This window comes from Strongylocentrotus purpuratus, unplaced genomic scaffold (genome assembly GCF_000002235.5).
Source record: "Strongylocentrotus purpuratus isolate Spur 01 unplaced genomic scaffold, Spur_5.0 spur5_scaffold_2, whole genome shotgun sequence".
Lineage (NCBI taxonomy): Eukaryota > Metazoa > Echinodermata > Echinoidea > Camarodonta > Strongylocentrotidae > Strongylocentrotus > Strongylocentrotus purpuratus.
In genome coordinates, this window is record NW_022145605.1 from 1,624,211 (window position 1) to 1,651,588 (window position 27,378).

Sequence of the window (27,378 nt, forward strand, 5' to 3'; positions counted from 1 at the left end):
TTAAACCTCCCGCTTGGTAAGAGGATACTGAACGAAGAGCTAAGTTGAAAGCATGTGACACTTGCATAATTTGCCCAGTCCATCAACTCAACTCAGCTGTTCAATCAAGCACCAGATTTAGTTTCTCTCCTATCAACTGTTCACCAGCTTGTGTTGTGTTCGTTCGTTGGGATGTACATGTATGCTGACCTTGCTTTCACATCTACACGTATCTCTGGTTAAAGTGCTGTTCAGATTTGACTTGTATGTGAAGATTACTTACAGACTATCACATTTAACTTTCTTATTTGAATGGAATGGCTTCTGGTACCATTACAGTGTGAACAAGAATTACATGTACAGTACATGTATGTTATGTATGAACAAAAGCATGACCCTGGCTTATCAAAGGGTGATTTAAAGTTAAACTTTGCTATTGCACAGTCCCACTGGGCTAATCAGAAGAGTTCAAGATCTTGTTTCCTACATCTAGGCATATTTTGAACATACAGTGTATGTGGTATATACGTAATAGCTTTTTCCTCTAAGATAGGGCTAGAAATATCTCACTTTCTGTCCTCTCCACCTTATACATATTAACTTCACTGTCCATAGCTTTATAAGGGCCTCACATGGAGGCCAATCAGATGCTGCTTTATAGTTTTAAACTCATGCTCAAGGGTGACCATGTCTCAATATTTCATTTTCCTCATGTTGAGCTTCTTTAATACATTGTTGGTCCAGCCTAATAAGTTCCACTTACAAGTATGTGGATTATTGGACTGTTTATTTAAAACAATTGGACAAATCTAGGATGAAGACAGGCTCGTGTTCATGTTCGCCATGAGTGAGACCTAACCCAATTGAATTTGACACATGTGGACCATACTATTTGTCGGAGCATTAGGGTGTTAGAACATAGTGCAGTTGCCAGTTCATGAATCTTTAACGATTCATCATGCACTCACTGTTCAGATACTGCTTGGCTATTGCTTGATGATCACTGACAATCAAGGGATAGCTAGTCGTGCTTAATCCAGCTTTGAAATGAAGGATGCAGTGTCCTACCAGCTTAGCTAGGTTCACTTGACTGTTAAGAGCCAGAAGGACATTAAATCATATTCTTTAACACAGAATTAACGTCCTTCTGGCTTGGAATACATAATGTGATCTTCTCATTCCAAAATCACAAGTTTGATGAATAATGATTTACTATCTTCTCTAGATAGCATTATTATTATAATATTTGATTTGAAAGTACAGACAAATAAATACGTTCACAAACTGAATAGGCAAATTTAGACTTTGATTTAAATGGATGTCATGCATCAATGGTTTGCTTTTTGGATATCTAAATTAATAAAAAGTAATATTGTGTATTTGCAATTAGTTCTCTCTGTTTCTATTTGCCTCTCTCTGTTTATCTCTCTCTCTCTCTCCCTGTCTCTCTCTCTCTCTCTCTCTCTCCTCAAATGAGTTAATATATCTATTTTTGCTCCTCATTATACCGCCTCATTTTGTATGCCAAGTGCAGACATGCCCGCATACCAAACACATGCACTGCATATCAAGCACGGTGGGCACATTACAGACATGTCGGTTGCTTGATCAAGTTACTGAAGCAGCTAGCTCCTATGCTCTAGTCTTATTGGACTAGCTGGTTCATCCATGGGATGCATGCATTCTAAAGCAGATCATCTAATAAAAGTTTCCTTGAACAGTATAGCACATGGCTGATGGAGATGCATGCCGCACCATTCCTACATTAGATATCTTATGCACTTACATGTAGATATAGTTACAGCTTCCATGCTGGGTAAATTTCTTCGACATCGTTGAATAGCTCAAGGTCTCAAGTAGCCTTGAAGTACCATTGGTTTAGTTTTTAAAGCATTAAACCATTTCAATTTGTAGAAATAAACTTTTATTTGTAAAATCAGAGTTTGACTAATACTCTTCATAGAACAAATTCTTTTGGAACAATTTCTACCTTTCTTTACTGGTCCTACTTGTCCAGAGGATTTCGTAATCTTGCTGGTTTCAGCTCCTGTATATTTTTGGCTGTATAGCATACAGAGACTTCAGTTAAAGTGGATTATACATGAATATATTTCTGAATTGTACTTATAGAAAGTATACATTTCTGCACTGCCAGGTTTCAATACATTTCATTTAAATTTCTGACATCTTGCAATCATTATGAATGATTGAAATTAACACTTTATTATAGGCAAAATTGTTGGAAATCCTTTACTTGTGTAATGCATATGAAATCAGAGGTCACTTCTTATGCATATCAATTTTAGATGAACAGTTATAATTAATTCACATTATAGATCAGTCCAGCCCATTAAAGTGCTTAATATGCCATTAGCATCCCCTACGGTGATAGCCAATCAATATTGCATGAGCATTTCATATTTGCATTGTTTGCCAGCGATGCATTCAGCTCCAGGGGGTGTGTAGAATGAAAGATAGAATCCCGGAGTTTAGAGGGCGGATATTTTCTGCGCTAACAGATGACCTGGAAACTAAGTGGGTACTTCCCATAGAAATGCCCAGAGGCTGAACCAATTACAAGATGGATGGTAGGGTCAACAACTCAAATAAAAAAGAAAAATGTAAATGCATAGAGTGGTAGCGGTCAGAGTCTTTATGAAACATTCATGGGGTGATTTTGTTTTTCTCCTGATGAAGTCCTAAAAGGTCATCAAAATCTCTTTGATGAATTCATAGTGCTTGCATTCATGTCGGGTCAGTTGGCTTACCCTTTCTTCTCTGGTATTTATTTTTTATAGTACACAACCAGAAGAATACTCCATTATGGAATTATAAAGGCCTATTATAAATTGACAAATTAGAAAAGCTTATAATTAGTACCTTGTACAGGTCATTGTGTGATCTGAATGAATAAGAGCTTAAACTCTTCATGAATGGGTTGCTTGGACCAGCAAACTCTTGCTGAATATCACGTAGGCCTACAAAAAAAGAAAAAACACACAAATACAACACAAACATGTAGGTATGCACATTTCGGAGAATATGTTGTCTACTAAGAACCAAAAGAGTATTTATCTCATACCATCCCAGTCACACCGACTGTAAACCACCCTGTAATTGTAGGGTCGGTCTGGGGTCAGTCTGGGGTCGGTCTGGTGTTGGTCTCGTTGGTGTGACTGAGGTATGAGTTTATACAGAGTCCAGGGCCTCTATTGAATAACACTTACCATTGATAGTAACTTTGCCATTGATGGTAACTTACCATTGGATACCTTGATTTGATTAGCTGTTAAACGATGTTGCCATGATAGTTTTATTAATGGCGGTCCTGCTCCCTATAGAATACAGATGATTTCCTTCATATTTATTTGGCTGATATCTTGGAGTTCATTTTGTAACCAGAACCTGAGACTACTTGAGGACTACCTTTAAACCATTTTAGATTCCCCTGTACTTCCAAATCAATGCCAAGGATTCCAAATAATTGGCTTGTTAGCCACCATGCCCCCTCTATTCAAGTCACATCATGGATGGAGCAAAGACAGAATGACAGTGATCTGAATCATTGGAGCTCTGGACCTATCCCTATACCACCCCTTCAACCAAGTCAATTGATTTGGCTAATGAGGAAGGAGGGGAAGGAGAGGGGAGGGGGGGGGGGGGAGAGGGGTACCGCCCCTTCAACCAAGTTAATTGCTATGGTTAACTGCCCTGGTGTACAGGTGAAATGAGGAAGGAAGGGAAGGAGGGGGGAGAGAGAGAGAGAGAGAGAGAGAGGAGGGAAGAGAGAGGGAACGGACAGACAGAGGGGGAGACAAAAAGAGAAGAAAGAAGATACCCGGTAAAGATATATTCAGAGACAGAGAAGGAAGGGGAGGATAGAGAGAGAAGGGGTGGAGCAGACTTTGTAAGTTTGCGTACGTCAGAATCACTCCATACATTTTCAACTAGAGACCAGGGTTAACATTATTAGTGCTGCAAGCCTGTTGACACACTTCAGAAAATCATGTGGACTTATGTTTCTAAATTGACTAAGGCAGTAAGGGTCATTATCAGAAGCAGAACATTTGGGAGACACCCAGCCGGAACTATGGCACTTCCTTTCCCTTTGACATCCTGCATTGAATGACTGCCATGCCACCTTCCGCTGCCTTAGGGTACGTTTATGCTCAACTTTTTCTGGCCAGAATGAGGCATTTGTTACGCGTTTAGTTCAAAACACGGTTGCACCCTTTTCTCATTTTTGTAGAATCGCAGATTGTAAACTCACAAAAAGGTGCGTTTTGGATTGGCGATTCTGGGGAAGCATACCGTAAATCTCCGTGTATAAGGCGCACTGTTTTGCCGCCGAAAAAATGAAAGTCGGGGGTGCTTCTTATACACAGGTACAGAAAAAAAAATAAAAAAATTTTGTTTCGATTTATGGCGCTATGCCTGGCAATATATCCTATATTTTCTATGTTTTCTATAACAAATGGTGTACCACAAGGTTCTATCCTAGGTACACCATTATTAGAAAGATAGAGGATGCTATTCATATCATGCATGACTATTGATGTTTGGCATAGAACACAGAGCTTCTGCTAGGTGATGTGATGAGGCTGGTGTGGGACACTTGGTATCATGAAGCCTTAGACTGTTGTTACTATTATTTGTGACAAGTTCACAACTTCAACTGCACCTCGATGTAAAATGAAGGTCCTTCCCCGTGTGGGTTTTCGGCAACAAAACAACAACAACAACAAAACAAAAAACTTTTTTTTTTTCCCCCAAAAAAATAGGGGTGCGCCTTATACACAGGTGCGCCTTATACACAGAGATTTACGGTAAACGCACAATCATTTGTAAACTCGTTTAAATGGGGTCAACGTAGCATGCACAGTGCAGGTTTGCGAATCCAGCTGCAGAGCCAGAATCATGCCTGGAGGAGCCAGAGAAGTGAGCATAAACAGTACACCTTGGAACTGCGATTACGATGAGCGTTTACTATTAGCGTGTCAAGTCTCTCATTCTGCCCTAAAAATTGAGCATAAACGCACTCTTAAATGTAGATCATCGCTCGTCATCCATGTGCTTGTTTTACAGTCAGAGGTCATTCACAATGATGTGCTTACCCTTGTTTTGATGTGATCGATCGTGAGATAAATGTCCTGAAAAGTCCTTGTCACTGTGTGGAGAACTGGTTTTAGCTCACTGTAGTCTTTCTGAATCTAGAGTGGTAGAATTATTATTCGACTGCATCGGAATCCGCATTTATTACCAGTAAGTTCTGATTGGAGGTACAATAGACATATCAGACAAAATGATAACATAAAAGCAACAAAAACTAGACAAAGTGATGATTTTAGGAAGTATGTCAAAAAGGAGCCAAAATCTTGAAAAGCAAAATGCCTGTGCTCACATGATGATATAAAAATCTTTGTATCCAGATAAGGAACCCCAGGGGGAAGGGGGAAAAAAACAGTAGATGGGGTAGAATGCAAAGAAAGTTAGGCATTTTTTTAATTATTTGAGCACCAGATTACCAGTTTTGCTTTTAAATCATTACCACTTTCTTTCGCTGGTCCCATTGTACTCTTCTAATTACTCAGCTGTACTATGGCATATTTAATTAGCAACCCAGGTATTTAATTGGATAAACACGAGGGCATACAATGAATTATATGGCACTTTTAATTTTGGATATTGGCCTTCCTACCGATTCTATCTGTATGCTTTGGAATTGTGTCTTTTGGAGATGAACAAATGACCTTCTGGTAGGGAGACTACTTCTATAACTGTTGAGCTACATGTATAGCACATTGAATTAACAAGCCAAGTAAAGATTTGTTAGTAAGAAGGGTGTCTAGTGGAAGTGGATTGTGGGTATTGTACAATTCCTTTTAAATATTCATCTTCCCATCAAGTCTATCTGTATGCTTTGAAATCACATCTCTAGGGCCATGAAACCCATTTGTAATTCCATCTGCTGTGGAAGCTAGGCTTGGTTCTTCACTTTCCCCCCATGAGACACCTAACCAGCAAGATACCTAATACATCATACATGACGGGTACATATAGCTTGCCCCATTTACGTACAATAGGGATTGGAAGAGGAGAAAACCTCACTGCATTGGGAACAGGGTGAGGAGTGTGTGTGTGTGGGGGGGGGGGGCTAGATGTGGGCAGATTGAGATTTATAATTCCAAGGGCTACTTTTGGTCAGTTATGAGTTGGTCAGCTTGGTCAATTGTCTGTTTCTTCCTTCTCAAAATCATTTTTAATAAACAAATTATCTTGCTTTGAGAGCTGCTTGATATTAATGGGCCATTTATTTCACAATATATTTTCAACCAAAGGCAATTAACTGTCATTGCAGCTTTACAAAATTATCTGCTGTATGCACAAACCAAAATAGAAACAGTTAAGTACTAATTTATATGTTTGCCAAGTGTGTGTTTCCTGCTGTAGGCGTGTGTTATTAATTACAGAAATCTATAAACGGAAAAGAAAAAGCGGAACTCATACATTTTTCTCATGCTAGCCATTTGATTTTGATTTGTACATTTTAACTTCTTGCATCACTATAATGAAATTGGAAATGTTAAACAGGTGCCCCTTAAAATCTCAACGTGTGCTTAAAATAATCCCTGCCCATTAATATATAAATTGTAAAATGTGATGTTCACATTGGAGTTGGATCCTGATTCGTTATCGCTTTTTGGTGAAAACAATGCTCAAACCTCTGTTTTGCTACGTGACTTTTCTGACAAAGAAAATTCAATCACTTATCATATCTGTATTTTGATATCATGTGTTTTCTGCCAAATAATAATAATAATAATAATATCACTATACAGTTATTGTCCAAAACATCTTACACTTATGCACGTCAACATAGGATGAGTTTTGCATGTTTTGTGACTCGATGGCTCCATCAGAATCTGTCTTTTAATACCTTAGATTTAGTCATTTCATCTCTGTGTAAATGGCACTTTGTTTTGCACCTGTGCCCTATTTTGGCTCCTAGCTGATAGGGCATCTAGATCGTGTTGAAATGACCAATAGGGACACACTACACCATAGTGCCTAGCTGCCATACCATATCACCCAGGCCTGCATTATAGATGAAAGTCATCCCATCAATATTCAAGAGCCTCAGAAGATATAATGACACTGTTCAAGACACTGAGACTCCTTGTTTTGAACCAAGTCAGGATAAAGAGCTTGTTTTTCTTGAAGCCCATCGTCTCGTACTATCCAGAGAGTCATTATTCTAAAGATTTATTCTGAAGCTTCAAATTATTGTGATTAATGAGGCTTCAAATAATATATTTCTTATAAACGTAGCAATTAAACTTCCGTCTTACAAATAAACAACTCTGTTGAGACTGAAATTAATTCAAATTCGACCATTAGCCTTGGGCTATCTGAAAGCAAATTTTGTCTGTTTGCATGGAGCCAGAGCGGCATTAATTCATAATACTTCAACACATATTTTGCCTCCTTCTGAATCTAAAGAGACTATTTGACATTTATCAATCAATGCTAATGACTTTTCGTTTTCAATGCTTTGTGATTAATAATATTTTTTGTTTGTCTTCCTTATTTGTTCTCTTTGACAGTACTAGCTACAGTAGCATTTGCTTTCCTTCTGCTGCCTATGTGTCAGTATTTATTGAGGCCCTGCTCATCAGGAACAAAGTAAGTATAACAACAACAAAATCGTTTCAGCTCCTTTAGTCCCATGGCTTTATTTTGCTGCTGGGAATTATGAATAATGATTGCGGATGAAGTTAACCTCTTGTTTCCTTTCATCACTATTCATTCTATTCCAATATCACTTGAAATCAAGTATTTCTATTCCAGTGAGTCCTTGCTTTCAATATTTTCACTCAAGGAACATAAATTGTTTGGAGCCAGAAGGATGTTAACTGTGTTAAATTGTATAAACTACTGCCTTTCTGGTTCTAAACAGATGATATGCTGTTGTCAGGTAATGTGCTGATTCAAGTTGTGGTTTATTTCCTTCACCATCCCAACACCACAACTATATTCTTTCATGATAAAAGCCTTTTCTCTATAACCAATAAGACTGCAGCCTGAAGAAAGCCACAAACTAGCATACTAGGCACGTCTTCATCATCTCGAGATTGCCAAATAGCCCGCTATTTCTGATTTGGGAAATAATCCTGAAGTTACGAATCGCGTCTTCATCAGCTCAAGATTCGACCTCGAAACTTGAAACTCGACCTTGAGAAATTAGCTTGAGATATTTTGCTCAGTGTTCGCGCATAGTGCGAGTCTTCGGTGTGGTGAAGACGCACCGGACAAATAGCTGGATATTTTGCCAAATAGTGGATATTTTGCAAACTATCCCAAGATATCTTGGGATGACAATTCAGACCAAATATCCCGCTAATTGCAACTTCGGGCTGATGAAGACGCAAATTAGCTGGATAGTTTGCGATCGGGATAGTTCAAATAGAGGGATATTTGGCAATCTCGAGCTAGTGAAAACAGGCCTCATGACTCTGTATCTGCTGTTGATGGATCGATACTGATAATTTAGTCTGAAAACATCAGTCAACAACTGAGAAGTCTTGAGAGAAAAAGAGATAAAATCATAGGAATAGATAAATCATGGTCACAAACACTAATGATATTAGATATTAAGATACTTTAGTAAATTTTGTTTTTTCTTCTGTACATAAACTTATTGCAAAATTAAATGTAGAACAATTTTCACTGGATGAGATTTGTGCAAGATTCCCAGAGATTTACTATTGTTGTAATTCAATCATGTGGCTTGAATCTTCACCAATCTGGACATCTCCAAAAATTTGCATAATTCTATTTTTCTTATATGCCAGAATTGGTTTTGCGGGAGGGGGGCACATTTACCCCCATTCACACACCCCATCCTTTGGTTCAGGAGGGCTCTTTTAAAGCTCAAAGTTCAACAATGATATAAAGAATTGAAAGGGCCTGTAGGAAAATGGGCTTTGACACAGAACATAGGCTGTAAGGGGTGGTTTTAAAAGTATCCATTCTGTCTCCCTTGTAACTACCTTTGTAGCTGATATTTGGAGGGAAAATGAGAGAGAAATGTCCCCAATTATGATATCATGGAGTTTTCATGTAAAATTGAAATTATTGTATTGTAGGCATGTAGGTATGTGTAGCTGAAAATGGGAATTGAAATGTTATACCTTTGCATACTAAAGAACAGTTTTAGTAACAAAACTGTTTCATGTATATAGTTGACTGTGACTCTCTTTCAACCTAGACTTCCTGATTTACAAATAAAACTGCAGATTTTTAAAAGATCATTTGGTTACAATTGGCACAATGTGGATGCCTGGGAAATCTTTTGGATTATTCTTAGTACTTATCTTTGTGCTCTACTCTAGCTGTGAAACCGAGAGTGATGTGAATTAGAAACTAGCCACTAGCTGACGCACACCTGGAACCTTTCTGCTCTTCCATGAAAGTCAATCTGTACATTGTATCTCTGATCAGCTCTATAATTTAGCTTCAACCTGTGGGGAATGAAACGTTATTCTAAATGCTGCCTTACATCGTGTGTGTAGGCACACTCATGTGACTTGTTTCATATCCACCTTCAGTTCCTTAGTTAATTAGAAAGCGACATTTTGATTTGGATGGTGTAAAATTAATGTTTTAGTACCCATCTGGTTGCATTATATGTACAGGGAGAAGTATAAAATGTTCTCTTGAAAGTATTAATTAAATGCACATCTTTGGTAGTCTTCCTATTGTAAATATTACTTTCTTGTAGCTTCTTTTTCTTTTTTTTTAGGGGGGGGGGGGGTTGAGGGTGTGACTGTACCAAAAAAAAGATTTCCTTGAAGGTTGATCTTTCTCTATTTCACTTCTCTTTCTTCCTGAAGCAAAATCACTTTCTGATTTAATACGCTTAAAAATGGTATCTCCCTGATTGGTTTTTCGTCAAGGATATGACATTTATGCATGAAAGTGCTAAATGTGCCACAAGTATAAAAAACGCAATATCTCGAGCTATGGCTAAGATCAATTCCATAGAACTTATATAAATGCAAGATCTTTATCAATAAGTCCTCTTTACTGAAGTATATTCTGAGGTTAGCTAGTGTATGGAGAGCCCTTGGCATTTCTCTTGCATGATGACACAGTAACCTTTAGGTCATGTTGTGTTAAAGGAAACATACTTAGCGCACTGCCTTCCGCTTATTGCCATTATGTGCAGAAAGAGAAAAAAATGTTATTTTAGAATGTTGCTTTGATCATGTGAATGAACACATGTGAGACCACATTCATGTTAAAAAATACATGCTTTGTTACTTAAATCTAGTTAAAGGTAAAGACTAGTTTGGGAAACGCCCCCCTCTAAAAAAATGAAATGGAAGCTCTTATTACCAATCATGTGAAAGAATATGTTTTGACTAATACGTGATCATACAAATTTTGCTGAGAAACCACCTAATAATTGATATATTTGGTTAAATTAGTTTATCTATTGGGATGTGATAGATATTACGTACGCACTTGTTGTGCACGTGTGCGTAGTCCCATATACATCTTTCTGGGGCCAAATTTCTTATGATTTTGATGATTCCAGAACCTTGCAGTACACACCAATACTTATATGCTAAATGATCACTTTTCTGATCGATTCCAAAACGTTTCTTTCACAATGCGATCGCATGACCATAACTGGTCTTTATCTTTAAAGAGCTGAAGACATTTGATTTGTATTACGTTTAATGGATGTCTTCTAAATGAATTATTAATTGTTTACTCCCCATTCATGTAGTAAAAGGGTCCAAACCCCTCAGAATTGTGTAGGATCTCTAGAACTTTTTAAACATAAAAACCACCCACAAACTATGAGACATTCAAATGATTAAGGATTTAAGAGCATAGGGTGTGGGGGGGGGGGGTGAATACTTAGTATATCCGCCATGAAAAGTTACTTGGAGTTGGCTTGTGTGACTTGAGAGCATGCATTCCTGCCTAAGTGTGTGTACTTCCATAGTGTACTTATAAGTTGCTTTTTGCTTTTATTTGATTTGAAGAGAAGTTGATGGATTTCGGTATTAAAAACTTTTATCTTGTGACTAAAGTTATATTTGAAGTTGATAAACTGAATACTGTAAATTCATGAAATAACATCCAGAGCAACATATTTGTGGACGACTAGTATCTTGTGACTAAAGTCATATTTGAAGTTGATAAACTGAATTTTGTAAATTCATGAAATACCATCCAAAGCGATATATTTGTGGGCGACTAGTTCCTTTAAACCGACATGCGCACAAGCATTGAGTGGGAAGCTGGATCACGAGCACTGGGTTAGATTCTGGAGCATCAATCTAAATGTGACTCTAGGGTCACATCAGGTAGAGGAGGAACAGAGATGGTGGGATGGAAAGATGGTGAATAATATGAAGTAGATGAAAAGGAGGACATACTTGCCTACAAGCTTCAAGATGGCTGCCTGCCTGTAATTAGGACACAGAATGAGTTCTGAATAATTGAAGATGTTCAGTCAGGAGGCTGTTTCTTGGTAGAGTGGAGTTTGTTTGTAAAGACCTACTACCATGGTTCCATAGGGTATTTTTAGATGCATCCAAACCAAAGCCAGTTCAATCTATGGATTTAGGCTAGGGCTCAGTAGATATCAAATTCACATTTGTTTCAATTTTGAAATGATAGATTCATGCTTCATATCCACATTTGAAGGGAATGAAGTGCATGCCCTCAATGCTTGTATTCAGGAAATTGCTCTTAAATCCTGCTTTTTAAGATAGCAAGAAGGTTACTGCTTTGTATATCTTCAGAAAAATTAATATCAGGATGCCTCAAATTAATAAAAGTACTCAAAGGTACTTGACAAAAATATTCTTGTTTTGAATTCCCTTTGCAAATGCAATATACAAGGAAATAAATTCATTTTGTAGAGCATATCCTTAACTTATGAATGTTAGCTGGTAATTACCAGTATAATGCAAGATTTGTCCGTTTGATGTCTTTGGTATAACATCTGGGGCTATGTGAATACTGTAGGTGAGGAATTAGATGTGTATTTCTGGAGATTAATCCCCCATTATCCACTGCTATGCTGCTTTATTTTTGTTTCTTCCTTACATCTCTTATTAATGCATATCTGTAGATACTAATACCCCCATCAACTACACTAAACCTCGTCCACATCTCCCAAGAGTTTGTTGTTCATTTAGTTACATGTACCCCCCCCCCCTCTTTATTCAGACTAGCAAATTCACTGTTTTGCAAAAACTGTATACTTGTAACTCTGTGATTATCTTCTTTTTCATAGTCTGAACACCGCATATCAACATGTATAGATAGATAAAAACTCAATTAAAAAATCAAGGTCCACTTGTAATGTTAACATCATAATACAAAAACCTTATGACCGACTGACATGACTAAACTTGAGTGTGCTTTGATGATTGGCAACTGTCATCAAAGTTGACACTTAAGTTTGACTAAACATGTCTAATGGCCTCTTCAAGACTTGTTCTCTATATGATATTTCTTTATATGATACTTTCTCTTTCATGTATATGCTATTTTGACTATACAATGATTGTCTGTTTCTTTATACAAGTTTCATATAAATTCCTACAGTGTGATAGGGTCACTAATCCAGCTTGTAGGCCTGTGGAGATGTGGCCAGAAATTCAACCCCCTGTATCATCCTCTTAATCCATACAGATACAAGCTACACAAGTCATAATGCATGCTGAGAGCCAGAAGGGCTTTAATGCAGTGTTATAGGATATAAGTTAATGCTCTTGTAGCGCTCACTAGACAATATATTCTGATAAACCGCTTAATCAAAATAATAATTAGACCTGTAGGTGTCTCTGTGGTTAGGAGCTACGATTGAACTCCCTTTATTTCTGTTCAATTGTACTTTTTCTATCTTTAAATCCATTTAAATCCATTTAAATCCAGTTTCATTCCATATTTTTTCTTTATCACCAAATGGACCCATTGGGATTCCAGTATAGCAACAACAAAAATTTTGTTTTCCCCTGAATTTAAAGCTGTAAATATCAATCATTTTGATTGAAGCTATCTCATACATTTTTTAAAATATTATAAAACTTATATGTACAGTACAGATGTCATCACTGAGTATTAAAAGACAAGTTGGAATGTTATAAAAAATACATGGTTCATGTCCTAGTAATAATAGTTCATAAGCTTTTCCTTCGGAAAAATAAAGAAGAAAAACATATTATTTTCAGACATTACTGGTATCTTTAATAATCGCTGCATATGCTGATTTTAAAAAAAAAGATTAGCAAGGCCGACGTGTAGGTAGCCACAATGATATTTTGACCATTATAATAACTTGTAAGATCCTGCTTTTAACTATTAAACCAGAAAGATAAAATGTCCAACACTCTTAATCTCATTCATGTTACTGTAGTGAAAGGATACAGTGGCATCTGCAGGATTCCCTGGGAGGGAGAGAGAGGGGGGGGGGGATGAGTATGAAATATCTGACAAAAAAAAACCCTCCAAAATTGTCTTCAAATTTTCATATCTGCTCTTATGATATTTTGGGTTCCAATTCTGCAAAGGAAGACACAATTAAGGGGAAAATGAAAGAAAGCAAGCAAGCAACACCAACAACAAAATTTATCACATGTTTAAGTGCCCTTTAGAGTCTTTTGTGTTCGATAATTCTTGTAGGGAAGATTGCACAAATAAGGGGCACTTTTGTACTTAAAGTATGCCAGATTTCGTTTTTACTTGGATGCATATGCTCCCCCCCCCCCCCCCAATCTGCCGCTTGTGTTCTAGGCTAGAGATCGACTTAGGCAATAAGCACTATAAGAGTTCTTGTGTGACTGTATAATGTCTCTAAGACATGTCCTTCCAGACTCTTATTCAGCTCAAGTAGATCCAAGGTTGCTGTTATATGACTCGGAAGACAGGGAAGGAAGCTTGCTATTAAAGACTTGTTCATGTTGTGCCATGACTTCATCTGCCCTATTTCTATATTCATATGCAATAGGCCTATGTACAGATGTATGTGCTGTGCATGTTGTATATACTATGTGCGAGGCTGCATCTTTTAAAAAACCATGTGATATACATGTAAGTAAACGGGAATGATGCAAACTTAGAATGAGATTAAGCTTGCAGATTTAGGAGATCAGGGTGGATTTAACGGAAATGACTTTCCGGGGTGTGCATAAGAAAAGAATGATCCAAGTCACTATTGTATTCCTGGTATTCATCCCCAGTCAACCCTGTTTTACACCCCCCCCCCCCCCCCCCCCCATAGCAGTATTGATTACTGGTAGTGAATCCTGTATATGAAGGCTACCTGTTGTAAATGACATGTTTTCTTTGTTTCCTGGAGATATGTCAGTTGTACAATATTTACATCCGACTTTAAGACTCCATTATGAGATTTTCATTAGAAGCTGTCAAGTTATGAGATTTTTGTAAATACGTTGTCAATGTTTTGTAACTAATCAGACATCTAACGGTTCTCTATCGATAAAGCTCATATATATATATACATGATATATACATGACATGTAATCCCCTAGCTGACACTTAGGAGTGTCAGGACTCAGGAGGAGCTGTAGAGTCTATATTAAAAAGGGCGGAAATGAATAAGGACGGAAGTAAGGACAGACAGTGCAAATATCAATATGAACTACCTTTTAAATTAGGATTTCAGATTTCCTCATAAAAGTTTAACGTGTCTATAGATCTCTCTGGGACATCTTCTTACATATATTGTATTAATTGAACAGGTTATATCAGTTTAGTGAGATTCATGAGATATTTGTTAATTTCCTGCATTTTACCGTAATAATCCATGTCTGCTTGAGGCAGAAAGACGTAAAAGGCCAAGGTAATTTTGTCTTTTTATTGGCAGAGTTTTGTATCAATTTATTATTTAGGGAATCAAGGATGATAGCTCAAAAAGATCTCTTAACTTGCCAATTAATATACCAATTCCTAGAAGAAAAATCTTTTACAGGTAAAGAAATCAAGGAAGAAATAAGCTCCATTTATCCTCTTACATGGACATGTAGAAAGAATATGTGGTGTTACCGCAAACCTTGCTCAAATCTCGCTTGAATCTCCATCATATTTGGTGACAGAAAAGCAGAAAAGCCAAGGGATTTATGTCTTTCTATTGCCAGAGTTTTGTATCAATGTATTATTTATTTATTTATTATTACAGCTCAGAAAATCCCTTTACTTGACCATTAATATTTATATAATTTCTTAGAAAAAGTCTAAATTCCTCCTCTTTAAGGGGCAAAGAGACACAAAGGCCAGGTTATAATATCTTTCTGATTCATCCCAATGTTCGGAGATTGAGGATGATCCTCTAGTGAAATCTTCTCTCCCATCAATATACTTTCATCCTATCTGTTTCTCACTTTACGCGAATCCATACCTTGCTTCATCTTATATGTGGTAGCCAAGTCGCCTCGATCAAGAAAATCAGGGTTGGATCTACTAGCCTTCTCAATCAGCCTGCTTTTATTATTGATTTCCACAACTTGTTATGAAGAAGAAAAAATTGTTGAAGGTTGTAGTATTTCGTACATATTTATATATGATCATAAAATATGATTGTACAATGTTTTGGTACACCTAGTCACCATTGTTTTCTTAACCCCCCAAACTGTTTCAAACTGGCAATCAATCATGAATTACATTTTGTTCAAAAATGGACAATAAAATCAGTAAATAGCACTCAAAATTTGATTTTTCTGTTTTAAAGAGGGGTAAGAATTTGTCAGACTGGTTCCTTTGCTTCTCCTGATCAAAAGCCCCACTATACATAGATAATCACTTACAGTAGACCATGCATATCTTGATAATTGGAAGAGTAATCACGTGATGAAAAACAACACACGTTTGAGCATCAGACCTTGTAATACCAGAACTTTAATGTTAGTAATGAACTTTTGTAGAGACCACAAATGATGTTGGCAGGTGCGTTTACACATTATAACCCCTGATGCTGTTCCATGTGATGCTTGGTTAATCATTAATCAGCAAAAAAAACACCTTTCCTCTCCACCGGTAAAAGATCTTCCGATTGGGAGTCGTCATGCAGTGATGTGCTGATCAATGGGAGTCGTCATGCAGTGATGTGCTGATCAGTGATAAAGAGTGCATACATTTTTTCATTTTCAATTTAGCTGTCATATTGGACAGCATCAACACTTTCATTGAGATTTTGATGATGATAGAGATGTTCATTAATGGAATTGTTATGATCTCCAAACACATGATAATTTCATAGATGTGCCCATTGTATTTATGGTGTAGAGGGGACATTTGGACTGTTAATAATGGCAATTTGAGGAAATTCTTTGGAGTAAGATACCGGTATATGGAGAATTCTATTAAATGAAAAGTAACTTTCAGAGTTTATTCAAATATTTTACTTCATGAAGTGTATCCAGTAGAGTGATTGATGATTATATTTATCCAACTGCTAAGAAAGCAAGTATACCCTTACAACCAGAAGGACCTATGGCTTTAAATCCTATCCGAGAGACTTTTTAATGAGTTTTAGTGTGTGGGATGCCTCTCTCAGATACTGGAGTACCAGTGGCACAGGCAGTGTTTTACCTTCCCTGTTATGTTACATGTACATTTCTATCATTGGGTCAAAGTGTATGAATTAATGTCCTTTTGGTTCTTAGCAGGTGCAGTATTGTAGCATTATTGCACATAAACTACTTCATAATGTGAAGTTCTCATACTTATCTCAATGATTACAATACATATTATCTGACAAGAAAAAGTTAAGACCTCCCTTGCCTCTCCTGATAAAAAAATCACGGTCATTTAACTATTTTGCTGTGATAGCACTGGGACATCCTAGTAAACTAAAAGCTAACAAGACCGACAATGTTGGTCTGGTGAACCCTCTAAAACGGTTGTCTGTCTTGTGGGCTGTAGTAGGTAGGTAACACTTGAGAAACAGTACGAAACGTATGAGGCTGATGATGCCTGGATCGAAGACCATCGTCACTGAGTATGACAAGTTGGTATCAGTGCGCACCTGAACTTCAGGGCAGAGAGAGGAAACGGAATAGGGTCATATCAATAACATGATTAAGGTTTTAGGAGAGATGTCAGGGTTTGTTTTCTATACAGTGAGATCAGGCTGTTGGATGCTAGCCTTCCGGATGCTGTGTGGTTGTGTCTTTGGTGGATGTGTGTCAATGTGAAGTGGTGCTCTCCTCTTGACATCCATGGACAGGTTCTGGGAGGATGATTGTGTGTGTGTGTGTGTTTGTTTGTTGTTGTTTTTTTTGGGGGGGGGGGAGCGGGGAGTGGTTCTTCTGGTGGCACTCTTTGAGAATGTTTTAACATGTTTTTCTAATCATTTCTATAAAGTTTCATGCCTTAGACAATGAAGTTTTAAATTCTTCCTTGAGGATTTTAGGTTAATGTTTTCAATTTTTATTTTCATCCGATTGGCGTCTCTACTCCTTTCATATTGCTCTGTTGATCTTTCTCCCCCACCTCCCCGCTGTAATTTTTCTCCCTCTTCTCCCTCTGTCAATTTCTCTATCTCTCCCCCTCACTTTATCTCTCCACTCTCTGCCTGCGCTGCCCCTTTTTCTCTCACCCCCCCCCCTCTCCTCCCCCTCTCACCCTTCACCCTTTCCCTCCCCCCCCCCCAATCACCTTCCTGTCTGGTATCTATCTGTCAATCAGAGCTAGTCTGGCTCACTCTCTCATGACATTGACCTGAATGTGCTTCATAGCCCGGGATAGTGTTTTTTTCTCAATGAGCGCTCGATCCCAGTGTGACCTGGCTTACCAAACTGTTTCAATCATTTTGGGGATATCCCACATATCTATATCCTTGACATGCATCTAATCTATATCAATTTCTTGACACTGGATACTTTAGATCCAAGTCAAATAATGTCTTTATATAATATTGGATGGCTTTGAGTGTGATACAAGAATATATTGCTCGAGCTTTGACAATATTGGACAAGTCAAAGATGAGTCTGATATTGACTTAGCTAGAGCAATATATTCTTGTATCACACAAAAACAAAGCCATACAACATTATTATTATTATCTATATTAGTCTGACTAGCGAAATAACAAAATTTGGCGTTATTTTTGTGTGACCTCGCCATGATATCGATATCGATAGTCGAAGTTCCTGGATGATTGAGTAATATGAAAACAATATTGGTCCGTCATCCGGGTACTGTGCTAACGATATTGAATACTCTGATTTATTGTACCACTTGGAAGCCTTATATAGGTAATAAGTATTCATATCTTACACAGATAGATGTACATGTAATTGAATTTGAACTAGACATTATTTCTATATATTTACTTACTTACTTGGTACAGTAAGTAAGTATGTAGAAATAATGATTTAATTTATACGGTATAGATCTATTAACTGAATTTGTGCTGGATAGTATCCAGACGAAGTGACTGCCACTCTTTCCCCTTCATTTTCTCTCATCCGTCTTGGTAGAAAATCTCATTGTTATGAATACTGTCTTAATTTGTTAATATTATAAATCTCAGAATCCAGAGCAACTCACATCTCATTCCCACAATCTGTTTTCATAGGGTTAGCAACCATATGCTCTTCCCTCACTCCTTCTTAACAACTTTTCAATTCTTTTGTAATCTTTCACTTGACAGGCTCATTAAAAAAAAATGTTAATCCAATATTAGTTCCTTTTTCATCATGCAATCAGTTTCCTGTGACTAGACTAGACAATGTCCAACTATTCTTTCTTGCCCTTTATTCTCTCGCCCTCTTGAACTCTTCCTCTTGAACTCTTCCTCTATCCATTTCCGCTCTGTTTTCAGTCTAAGTGTTAACATTTGTGTCAAGTCTGTAACAATCCTGGTTTGTCTATTATAGTAGGGTTTCCTGCTGGCTTCCATCCATGTCATGTTGTGGTGTATTCATTTTAGATTTCCTTCAGAGATTGTCACATTTGTCTTGTTTTTAGTCATGTCCTCTTCCAAGTTCATTTCACTGACTATCTGTTCTACTTCTTGATTAAATGACTTTGTTATTTGACTTCATAAAAAAAAATTCTTAATGCTGTTTTTACCTTATTATTTCTATGTCAATGAGTGTATTTTTCACAGTTCTGTAGTGTCAATTAATTCATTATATGCTGTTCTCTATAACCTCATTAATGCAGATCAACTACCAGTAAAAAAAAGAAGAAAGAAAAAAGCCACCTGCAATGGATACAAAAAAACATAAAAAATCATGGTGCCGATTCAGTTGGTCCCTAGATATAAATAATTTGATACATGTCTGTAAAACCCCAATCACACAAACACACAGTACCGTAGTAGTTCTGTATATGATTATGATAATACAGAGATAATTGATTACACCTAGAGGCTTTTGTTGCGTGCTGCTATATTTTTCACCCCACTTGCTATTCGTTTGTACTTATTAGATATTTTAGTTTGCCAGATTATTTGTTCGTAGCTGTTTTATTCTGCTTCCCATATGAAAATTTTCATTTGTATTTTGTAACAAGACATTTTTATTAGCTGGTTTATACTGCTTTGAAAATATAGTTTTTTTTTAACCAAGAATTTTTTTATTTTATCCTCGAGTTTAACAACGCATAATGTTCATATTCTTTGGTTAAATATCTGAAATATGGATTATTGCAGTTTTTAGATGTTGACATAAGCATTGAAATATTGAAATTAATTTTGTTCTCTTCTTTTCTATTTTTGTTTTTGCCACAGAATTTCATTTGGGTGCTGTGGGAGATTTACATCAGCGGAGATCATGTCGTTCTGTCTCTCTGTCATGCTTGTATTCCTGTGGGTCATGACAGGCCACTGGTTACTCATGGATGGTAAGAAATACAGTGATACACATCCTCCATCCTCTCTATTACATATTAGATTACCCCGCCCCCCCCCCCACCTTACCCCCCCCCCCCCCTCCCCCTTCTCTACATTACCCCAGATCTGTGATATTTTAGCTACCATTCCATTTTTCTCTACCTCCAGGATGGTACGATATGGGGTGTATTCTTACCCTTGTCCCCTCGTATAGCCTATCCCCCTTCCTCCAATTTCCCATTTGTATATAACCCATTCCCCTATTGAACCTAAATGCAATTTTTTTTATACCAATGTTTACCATTCCTCTAATAATTTCAATCTCTTCTCCATACCCCATGGCCCCCTTTTCATCTTTCCTACCCCTTATCAGATTCAACATCTAATATTCCCCATTCTCTGTAAATAAAAAAGCAAACAAGTGATGATTAATGGCAACAATATTTCCAAATGGCCATTTGGGTACATGCATGAATTATTGTAGATGAGGAGGTGATATATTTCTGTAATACCTCAGTCACATGACCAAGCTGACTGCACACTGACTCCAAGGCAACTGATCAGCGTAATGCAATCATTGTTTAGCCTGTCGTTGGTCTGTTGTTAATCTCGATGGTGTAAATGGGGCATAATCGATTACATGTACTGGTAAGTGATTTCTCCCAGGCATGCATGAGTCATCAAATATACACCTCAGATTGCTGTTCAAAGACGATAGAGAATATAATCATATAATATTGATTGATCTGTGCTCTACCACTCATTTCTAAAGCTTTGTCCACACGCATACGGCCTATAAAGCTACAGACAAATCTAGTGCCCAATATAGTGCCCTTCTCTTATCTGTATCATATAATGCAGAGACTAGTTAGTACGTTGTGTACACTGCTACCCTTTTAAAAAATCTCTGTCTGTCATTCATTTACATATGAAATAGTTTTCTTTGATTATCTTGATTATTTGAATTAATTTATTATTTACGATGGTATACCGTGACAATGACATATCTGAGTGAGAATTTACATAGTTTTTATCTGGAGTGATATTAAATAATATAACATCTGTTAATGATGTCTTTATGTTTCCGTTATTTCCACCACAGCACTTGCCATGGGTCTGTGTGTCACCATGATAGCTTTTGTTCGGTTGCCGAGCTTAAAGGTCTCAACGCTACTCCTTACCGGGCTACTCATCTATGACGTGTTCTGGGTCTTCTTCTCTACGTATATATTTAATGCTAATGTCATGGTGAAGGTCGCAACCCGACCTGCTGACAATCCTGTAAGTAGTGTTTTAGGTCACATACTCAAGATTTAAAAATCTAGGGGGTGATCCTTAGTTGAACTTAACTCTAAGTTGGACTTCAAAATTATGGAGTGCCATTTGTAGCCTTAACATAAAATATATTCAACACCAAATATTCAAGTATTTTAGACTTTTTATAAATTCCACATCAAGAACATGAATCCTCCCTGATAAAAGAAAATATGAATAATTTAAATCAACATTTTGCCTTTTAAAATGAATTTTACAAAATATTTTCATAGATGCTTAACGGCTTTCCATAATTGTTGAGTCCAACTTCGAGATAAGTTCAACTTTGGTTCTTTGTGAACCCCCCCCCCCCCCCCCCCGGGTCAATATTACATTCATCACATCAACCCTTCACTTAACGTAAGCCCTAAATCCCCAAAATGGACCCCTATGAAAAACAACATTCATGCTGAACAGGGTGTGCCATCCCAGAAGTGGTAAATAAATCAAAAAGACAATTGCAACCCTAATCCTAATATTACATCTTTTATTTACAAGATGACCCGGAAGCAGTTATTACCTGAACAAATGTCTGGTCACAGCTAGTACATCATGTATCCCATGTTAATGTGTGTTAGTGACAGTGTTTAGTGTTAAGATACATCCCATATAAAATCCATAAGCATTTAATTTCTATGTGATACATATGTTGGAGTGGGTACCCACAAAAATCATTGAAATGAGGAGACTATATTTGTCTGATTTCATGAGCTGTTAACTTTAATTTGATATTTGAATCAATAATGGCACTAAAACGATTTTGTAGTGATATTTGCTTCTTCTGTTCTGTTGGTATATTCTATTCAAATTATGTGTGAACTCTTGGTTATTTTGATGAAATGTTAAATATGAACTGATTGTTCCCATACTTGTGCAAGACTTTAGAATGATGTTATTTTGTCAAGAGTATATCTTATTTTAATGAAAGAATCAATAGATTTTATCTGTTTCATTTTCACCACATTTGTCTGATCAAAAGTATCACCTGTTCATAGATTTAAAGATAAAGCTTTCAGAGTAAAATCTATATCTGCCTCCAGCACTGGAGATAAAGGAATGATTTGAATTTAGTTCTAGCAGTAGGATCATTGGGGTGTCCCTCAAAGTGTTGAAACCTATCAAATTATTCACTTTGTTCATCAAATGCTAGTGTCAGATAATCCTTGCTACTTACTATTTAAATATATACAAAGCCATGATACACAATACACACCCAAGATAATCTGGGTATGCATTGTAATACTGGGACGTTTGATGTGGTCATGAAGCTAAATTGCCTATCATCTGATAGAAACGCTCGGGCATGGTGACAGTTAAAAAGATGGCTTCTTCCTTCCTCAAACTGAGCAGGTGATCTAAACCATGCACACAGAGAGCCAGAATTAAAGGATCCTTTCTTGCCTGTAGGCCAAGTAGAAATGGATTGGGTATCTTTGTCTCAGATTATGAAACAAAATCCTGGATTTAGCTCATGCTGCAATGATAATTATAAACCTTCAGGTCATTCAGGACTCCCATGACTTTTACAAGCCGATCGCATGTCTGATTATCAAGATATTTATGATTGGAAATCGAAATTTCAAAAACCGTTTTCCTAACGAATTTTTAAAACCACTACAGTCTGTTGGGGAAATGAGTATGGTAAAACCGCTCACTCAAAGATTTTCACTTTTTTAAGGCACTTCATGATCATTTTGAAGCGCAATTCTTTTAGGGCTTCAGTATTACACCATATGACACTGATAACACGTAGGGCCAAGCATCACAGATTTAACATTGTTAAACGATGCCTTTAAGGAGTGATTTCAGAGTGGTCGGAGAGTCCTCAAGTTGTTCATGATGACCGTATTTGTATCCAGCTGCCCCAATGGTGGTTATATTGAATAGTATTTATCATCAAAGTAGTTAATCGTTTATCTGAGAAAAGGAGAGCATATTGAGAAGTCACATGGATGGGTAAAGGTTGACATGGTACTATCATCAATCACATAAATTCATCACTTTTCTTATATTTTTGTTTAATTTATATGATACCATCAGAAAACAAGTATGTACAAGTACTAAGGGAAAACAGAGGTCTAAGTTCAGACCATCCCCAAACTCTGAAAAGGGCCAACATTCATGAAAAAAGAGCCTAATAATCAGACATTTTTGTCAACAGTTAGTGCAATTTTTTTAATAACTTTACACAATAACCATTTTGTCTTCTTCTTTTCTCCTTCCATACCTCTCTCCCGTCATCCTCATTGTTAGGTTGGGATGATGGCCAAGAAATTCAACCTTGGAGTGGCTCGAGATGCACCTCAGCTCTCCCTACCAGGCAAACTCATATTCCCAAGGTAAATATAGCAACTAAATAAATGCTCATTTATTATAAAGTAGACATGTTCAAGTAGTCTAGTGGATTAAATTACAGGGTTATAGATCAAATTAATGGTCTGTGGTTAAAGTCCCTACCCTTTGTACAGACTATCTTAAAATGTCAGCTCTTCCCACTCAAAAGAAAATAGGTACCTGTGAGGATTCCAAAACTGAGCCAATGAAATTGCCTTTGCTATTGGCCTTACACATGCATGAGAACATTTCAATTTATGATATGAATATTACTGAGAGAATGAAGATGACTTTGAAGTCCAGTGATCCAGGGTGATAATAGCACAGTATTTATGATGCACTACTCTTGTGCTGTCTGACACGATGTATTATCCTAATTCAAAACAGAATTCTTGTTTTCTGGCAGTCTTCTTTTCTATTCTTTCTATCACATGCAAAATAACCTTGTCAATTTTTGGCAAGAAATCTTCCTTCATTGTTCTAACTGATGAATTCACTTTCATGTTTTAAAGCATGCAGACTATAGTTTAGTTTTGGTTAGGTATTATAATAATAATAATAATAATAATAATAATAATAATAATAATAATAGTGTATACCGGTATATATATTCAGATGAAACAAAAGATCTATCACAAGACAATTTTCAGACAACTTATTCTTATTATTTTAGCTTGCAAGGAAAACAATCTACCACAGAAGTAGAATGGTTGGAAATGAAATAAAAAAGATTTTCAGCCTGTCAAGAACTAAACCCATCTTTAATTTCCAAGGAGTAATTTCCCTATAGGTCATAGTATAGGATGGCATATCCCTGTAGACCATTCTCTTAGAGTGTGTTCTCACAGACGAGATGTTTGAATGTAAAGCACAATCCGTTCCATTTGAATGACACGGTTAGGTGTACAGTGTGATCAAGCCTGTGCTGATGTGTATGTGATTACATATTACTTATTCATTCCCTCTAGTACATATTACATGCGAGGTAGAGATGATAATAAAGAGAACATGCAGACTGGATGACATGCATAGGACTGAATGTCATGTAAAGGATGTGAGGAGTATTGAAGTGTATCGCTTAACAGCCCTGACCAATCACTCAGGGTATTAATTTGTGTATTATTGGTAGACTTAACTTAAATCCCCCCCCCCAATATTGAGTCTTCCTTTTCCTATATAAATTCCAAACCGTCAGTTAACCTTCCTGGTACATGCTCAACCATCTATCTTCCCAAGATGCTTCTTGCATTATTTGCTGATAGAGCATTCTTAACACCAAGCACAAAACTTTGAAATCAAATACCTAAATTTTCCTGCAACCAAAAAAATTACTGGTACAGGCAAATATGTTACTGTTTTATTGTTTGTTCACCATAATAATCATTATCTTATATCCATTTTTCTGTGACCTTTCCTAGCATGCACAACGCAGGTCATTTCTCGATGCTTGGTCTTGGTGACATCGTGATGCCCGGTCTTCTCCTCTGCTTCGTCATGCGCTATGATAACTACAAGAGGCAGCAGACGGATACCCTCGCACCTGCCCCCATCTTACCGCCCAACAGCCTATCCCAAAAAGTCACTTACTTTCACTGTTCTCTGATTGGCTACTTTGTTGGTGAGTACCAAAGCAACATCGTTTCTTTCACTCTTATGCTACATTTACACTATGCTCCCGGCAGCCATGGCAACCCTGTTAGCCCAAAACGTAGTGCACCGTGGGATTTTTGCCATTTTTTCTCTGTATTCAAGTTTTGTTAGGTCTTGCCAAGTTTTCTCAAGGTCGTGGGAAAGGGGCTGCTGTCCCGGGGGCTCCAATACGCGCGGTTCGACCCGCAGTCTACCACGGATTTCAGTTCGTTCCCTCCCGGCCCATCATTTTCTGATGGGTTCCCTCGCGTTTCTCACGTTCCGATCAAAGTCTGGCACGTTTTTCTAGTTCTGTCGAGGCTTCTTACGGATGAATCGTGGACACCGAAAAGCTTTGTAACACGTTTGCATAAAAATAAGGCTTCCCAAGCAATAGCAATCATTGTATCCCGAGACCACAAGCGCCGTTCAGACCGTAGTAGAACGCAACACGCCTTAGCGCGGGCCTGTTAACTATTCCAGTACTGACCGCCTCCCAAGTTTTATTACGGCTTATTACAGACTCACTTTTTGTTGCGTTCACCCCGTTTTACTACGGCCTACTAGGTTTCTCATACACACTGTGACTGCCATGGCAAATTTGTTGGCAGTTTAAAAATCTGGCCTGGCATCCACGGCAATCACGGCCTGTCACGTTTGCACATTCCATTCCCCCACGTTGTCTCACGTCCATCTCGTTTTGTCAACTGTGGCATGAAACAGGATTGCCTTGGCTACCGGGAACATAGTGTAAACGTAGCATTAGACCATAGGTCGTTCAGTCCTGGGGAAGACATTGATCCGCAAGTACCACAGCAACATTGCTTCTTTCACTCTTACATTAGATCATAGGTCGTTCTGTCCTGTGAAGGACATATGGTTTGTCAATTTGCCAGTTCTTTGATATGCAACACTTTATTTGTTTAATCTTTATGTCTCTTTCAAGAAACTCACAATAACATCACATTATCACAAACTAATGATCTTGGAAAATATAGTGAAAATATTATAAATGATATTACCGTAATTAAAGTTGTATAAACCGCCCTCATGTGTTAACCGCATCCCTTTTTTTTTTTTTTTGCCAACTTAAAAAAGAGTAGAGGACCTAGGATAGAACCTTGTGGTACGCCGTGTAATAGAAGAAAAATTGGAGGAATTATTATTATCAACCACATATTGAAATCTATCAGAAAGATTACTTTCAAACCAAGATAACAGACAAATTTGAGTGTTGTTCTAGTTTCCGAGTGGTGAGTCAACACACCGATTACTGAGCTGGGAGACATTGTCAGGCATGGAGACATTGCCAGGTATAGCCGTGTGTACTGTGTATAAACCGCACCCCCACTTTGAATTTTTTTTCGGCGGCAAAAAGGTGCGGTTAATACACCGTTAATTACGGTATTGGCTGTTGCGAAGATTACTTGAAAAATGTTGAGTCTGATAGTTTACCTGCTTATTTAACGGTGTGAGAATTTAATGGTATATTATTTAAGAAGAATTCCTGTTGACAACCCTGACACCCAATTTGACCAACTGAAGTGCAAAAAAATATTTTACGACTATACCTGTCAGCCTAATGATCCCATTTCTTTCTTTCAGGACTATTAACAGCGACGGTATCATCAGAGGTGTATAAGAACGCCCAGCCAGCATTGCTGTATCTTGTGCCATTCACGCTACTCCCTCTGCTCCTCATGGCTTATCTTAAGGTAGGTCATAATCATCATCATGGGGGTGTTTCTCAATACCATTCTCCATCTAGCTCTATCTGTAGCCAGCCCCAGATTAATCATTCTTCCATCTTCATTGATGCAGTCCCTTCGGGGGGGGGGGGGGTCGAGTTCTTGATACCATCTTCTTCAGCCTCCATCTGTAGCACTGACTCATCCTATGACAATTGCTCCTAGGAAAACAAATTTTTAAATTTCGATTTCCACTCATAAATATCTTGATAATCAGACAGGCAATCGGCTTGTAAAAGTCATGGGATTCCTGACTGACCTAAAGGTTTATAATTATCATTGCAGCATGAGCTAAATCCGTTTCAGAATCTAAGACAAAGTTACCCAATCCCTTTAAACTTCACCTAACCCCAAGTACAACCCTACATCTAAGTACCCTATAATTTTGACAACATAAATGCCGGAGCAACTGTCAGATCATGGTACTGACTACATTCATAGGTGTACACATACGTCCTTCGACTTCGAATTGAATTTTACATAGTAGAT

General features: G+C 37.4%; 1 protein-coding gene across 1 annotated transcript in view; it reads left to right on the top strand.

The window, feature by feature from the left end:
* Window positions 1-27,378, top strand: part of LOC591510 (signal peptide peptidase-like 3) — a 51,611-nt gene that overhangs the window by 20,412 nt on the left and 3,821 nt on the right. Inside the window, exons 5-10 of the mRNA XM_791069.5 lie at window positions 7,584-7,662; window positions 19,763-19,875; window positions 20,967-21,145; window positions 23,432-23,517; window positions 24,931-25,130; window positions 26,747-26,856. Coding sequence (XP_796162.2) covers window positions 7,584-7,662; window positions 19,763-19,875; window positions 20,967-21,145; window positions 23,432-23,517; window positions 24,931-25,130; window positions 26,747-26,856 — 767 coding nt within the window. The remainder of the gene's footprint in view (window positions 1-7,583; window positions 7,663-19,762; window positions 19,876-20,966; window positions 21,146-23,431; window positions 23,518-24,930; window positions 25,131-26,746; window positions 26,857-27,378) is intronic.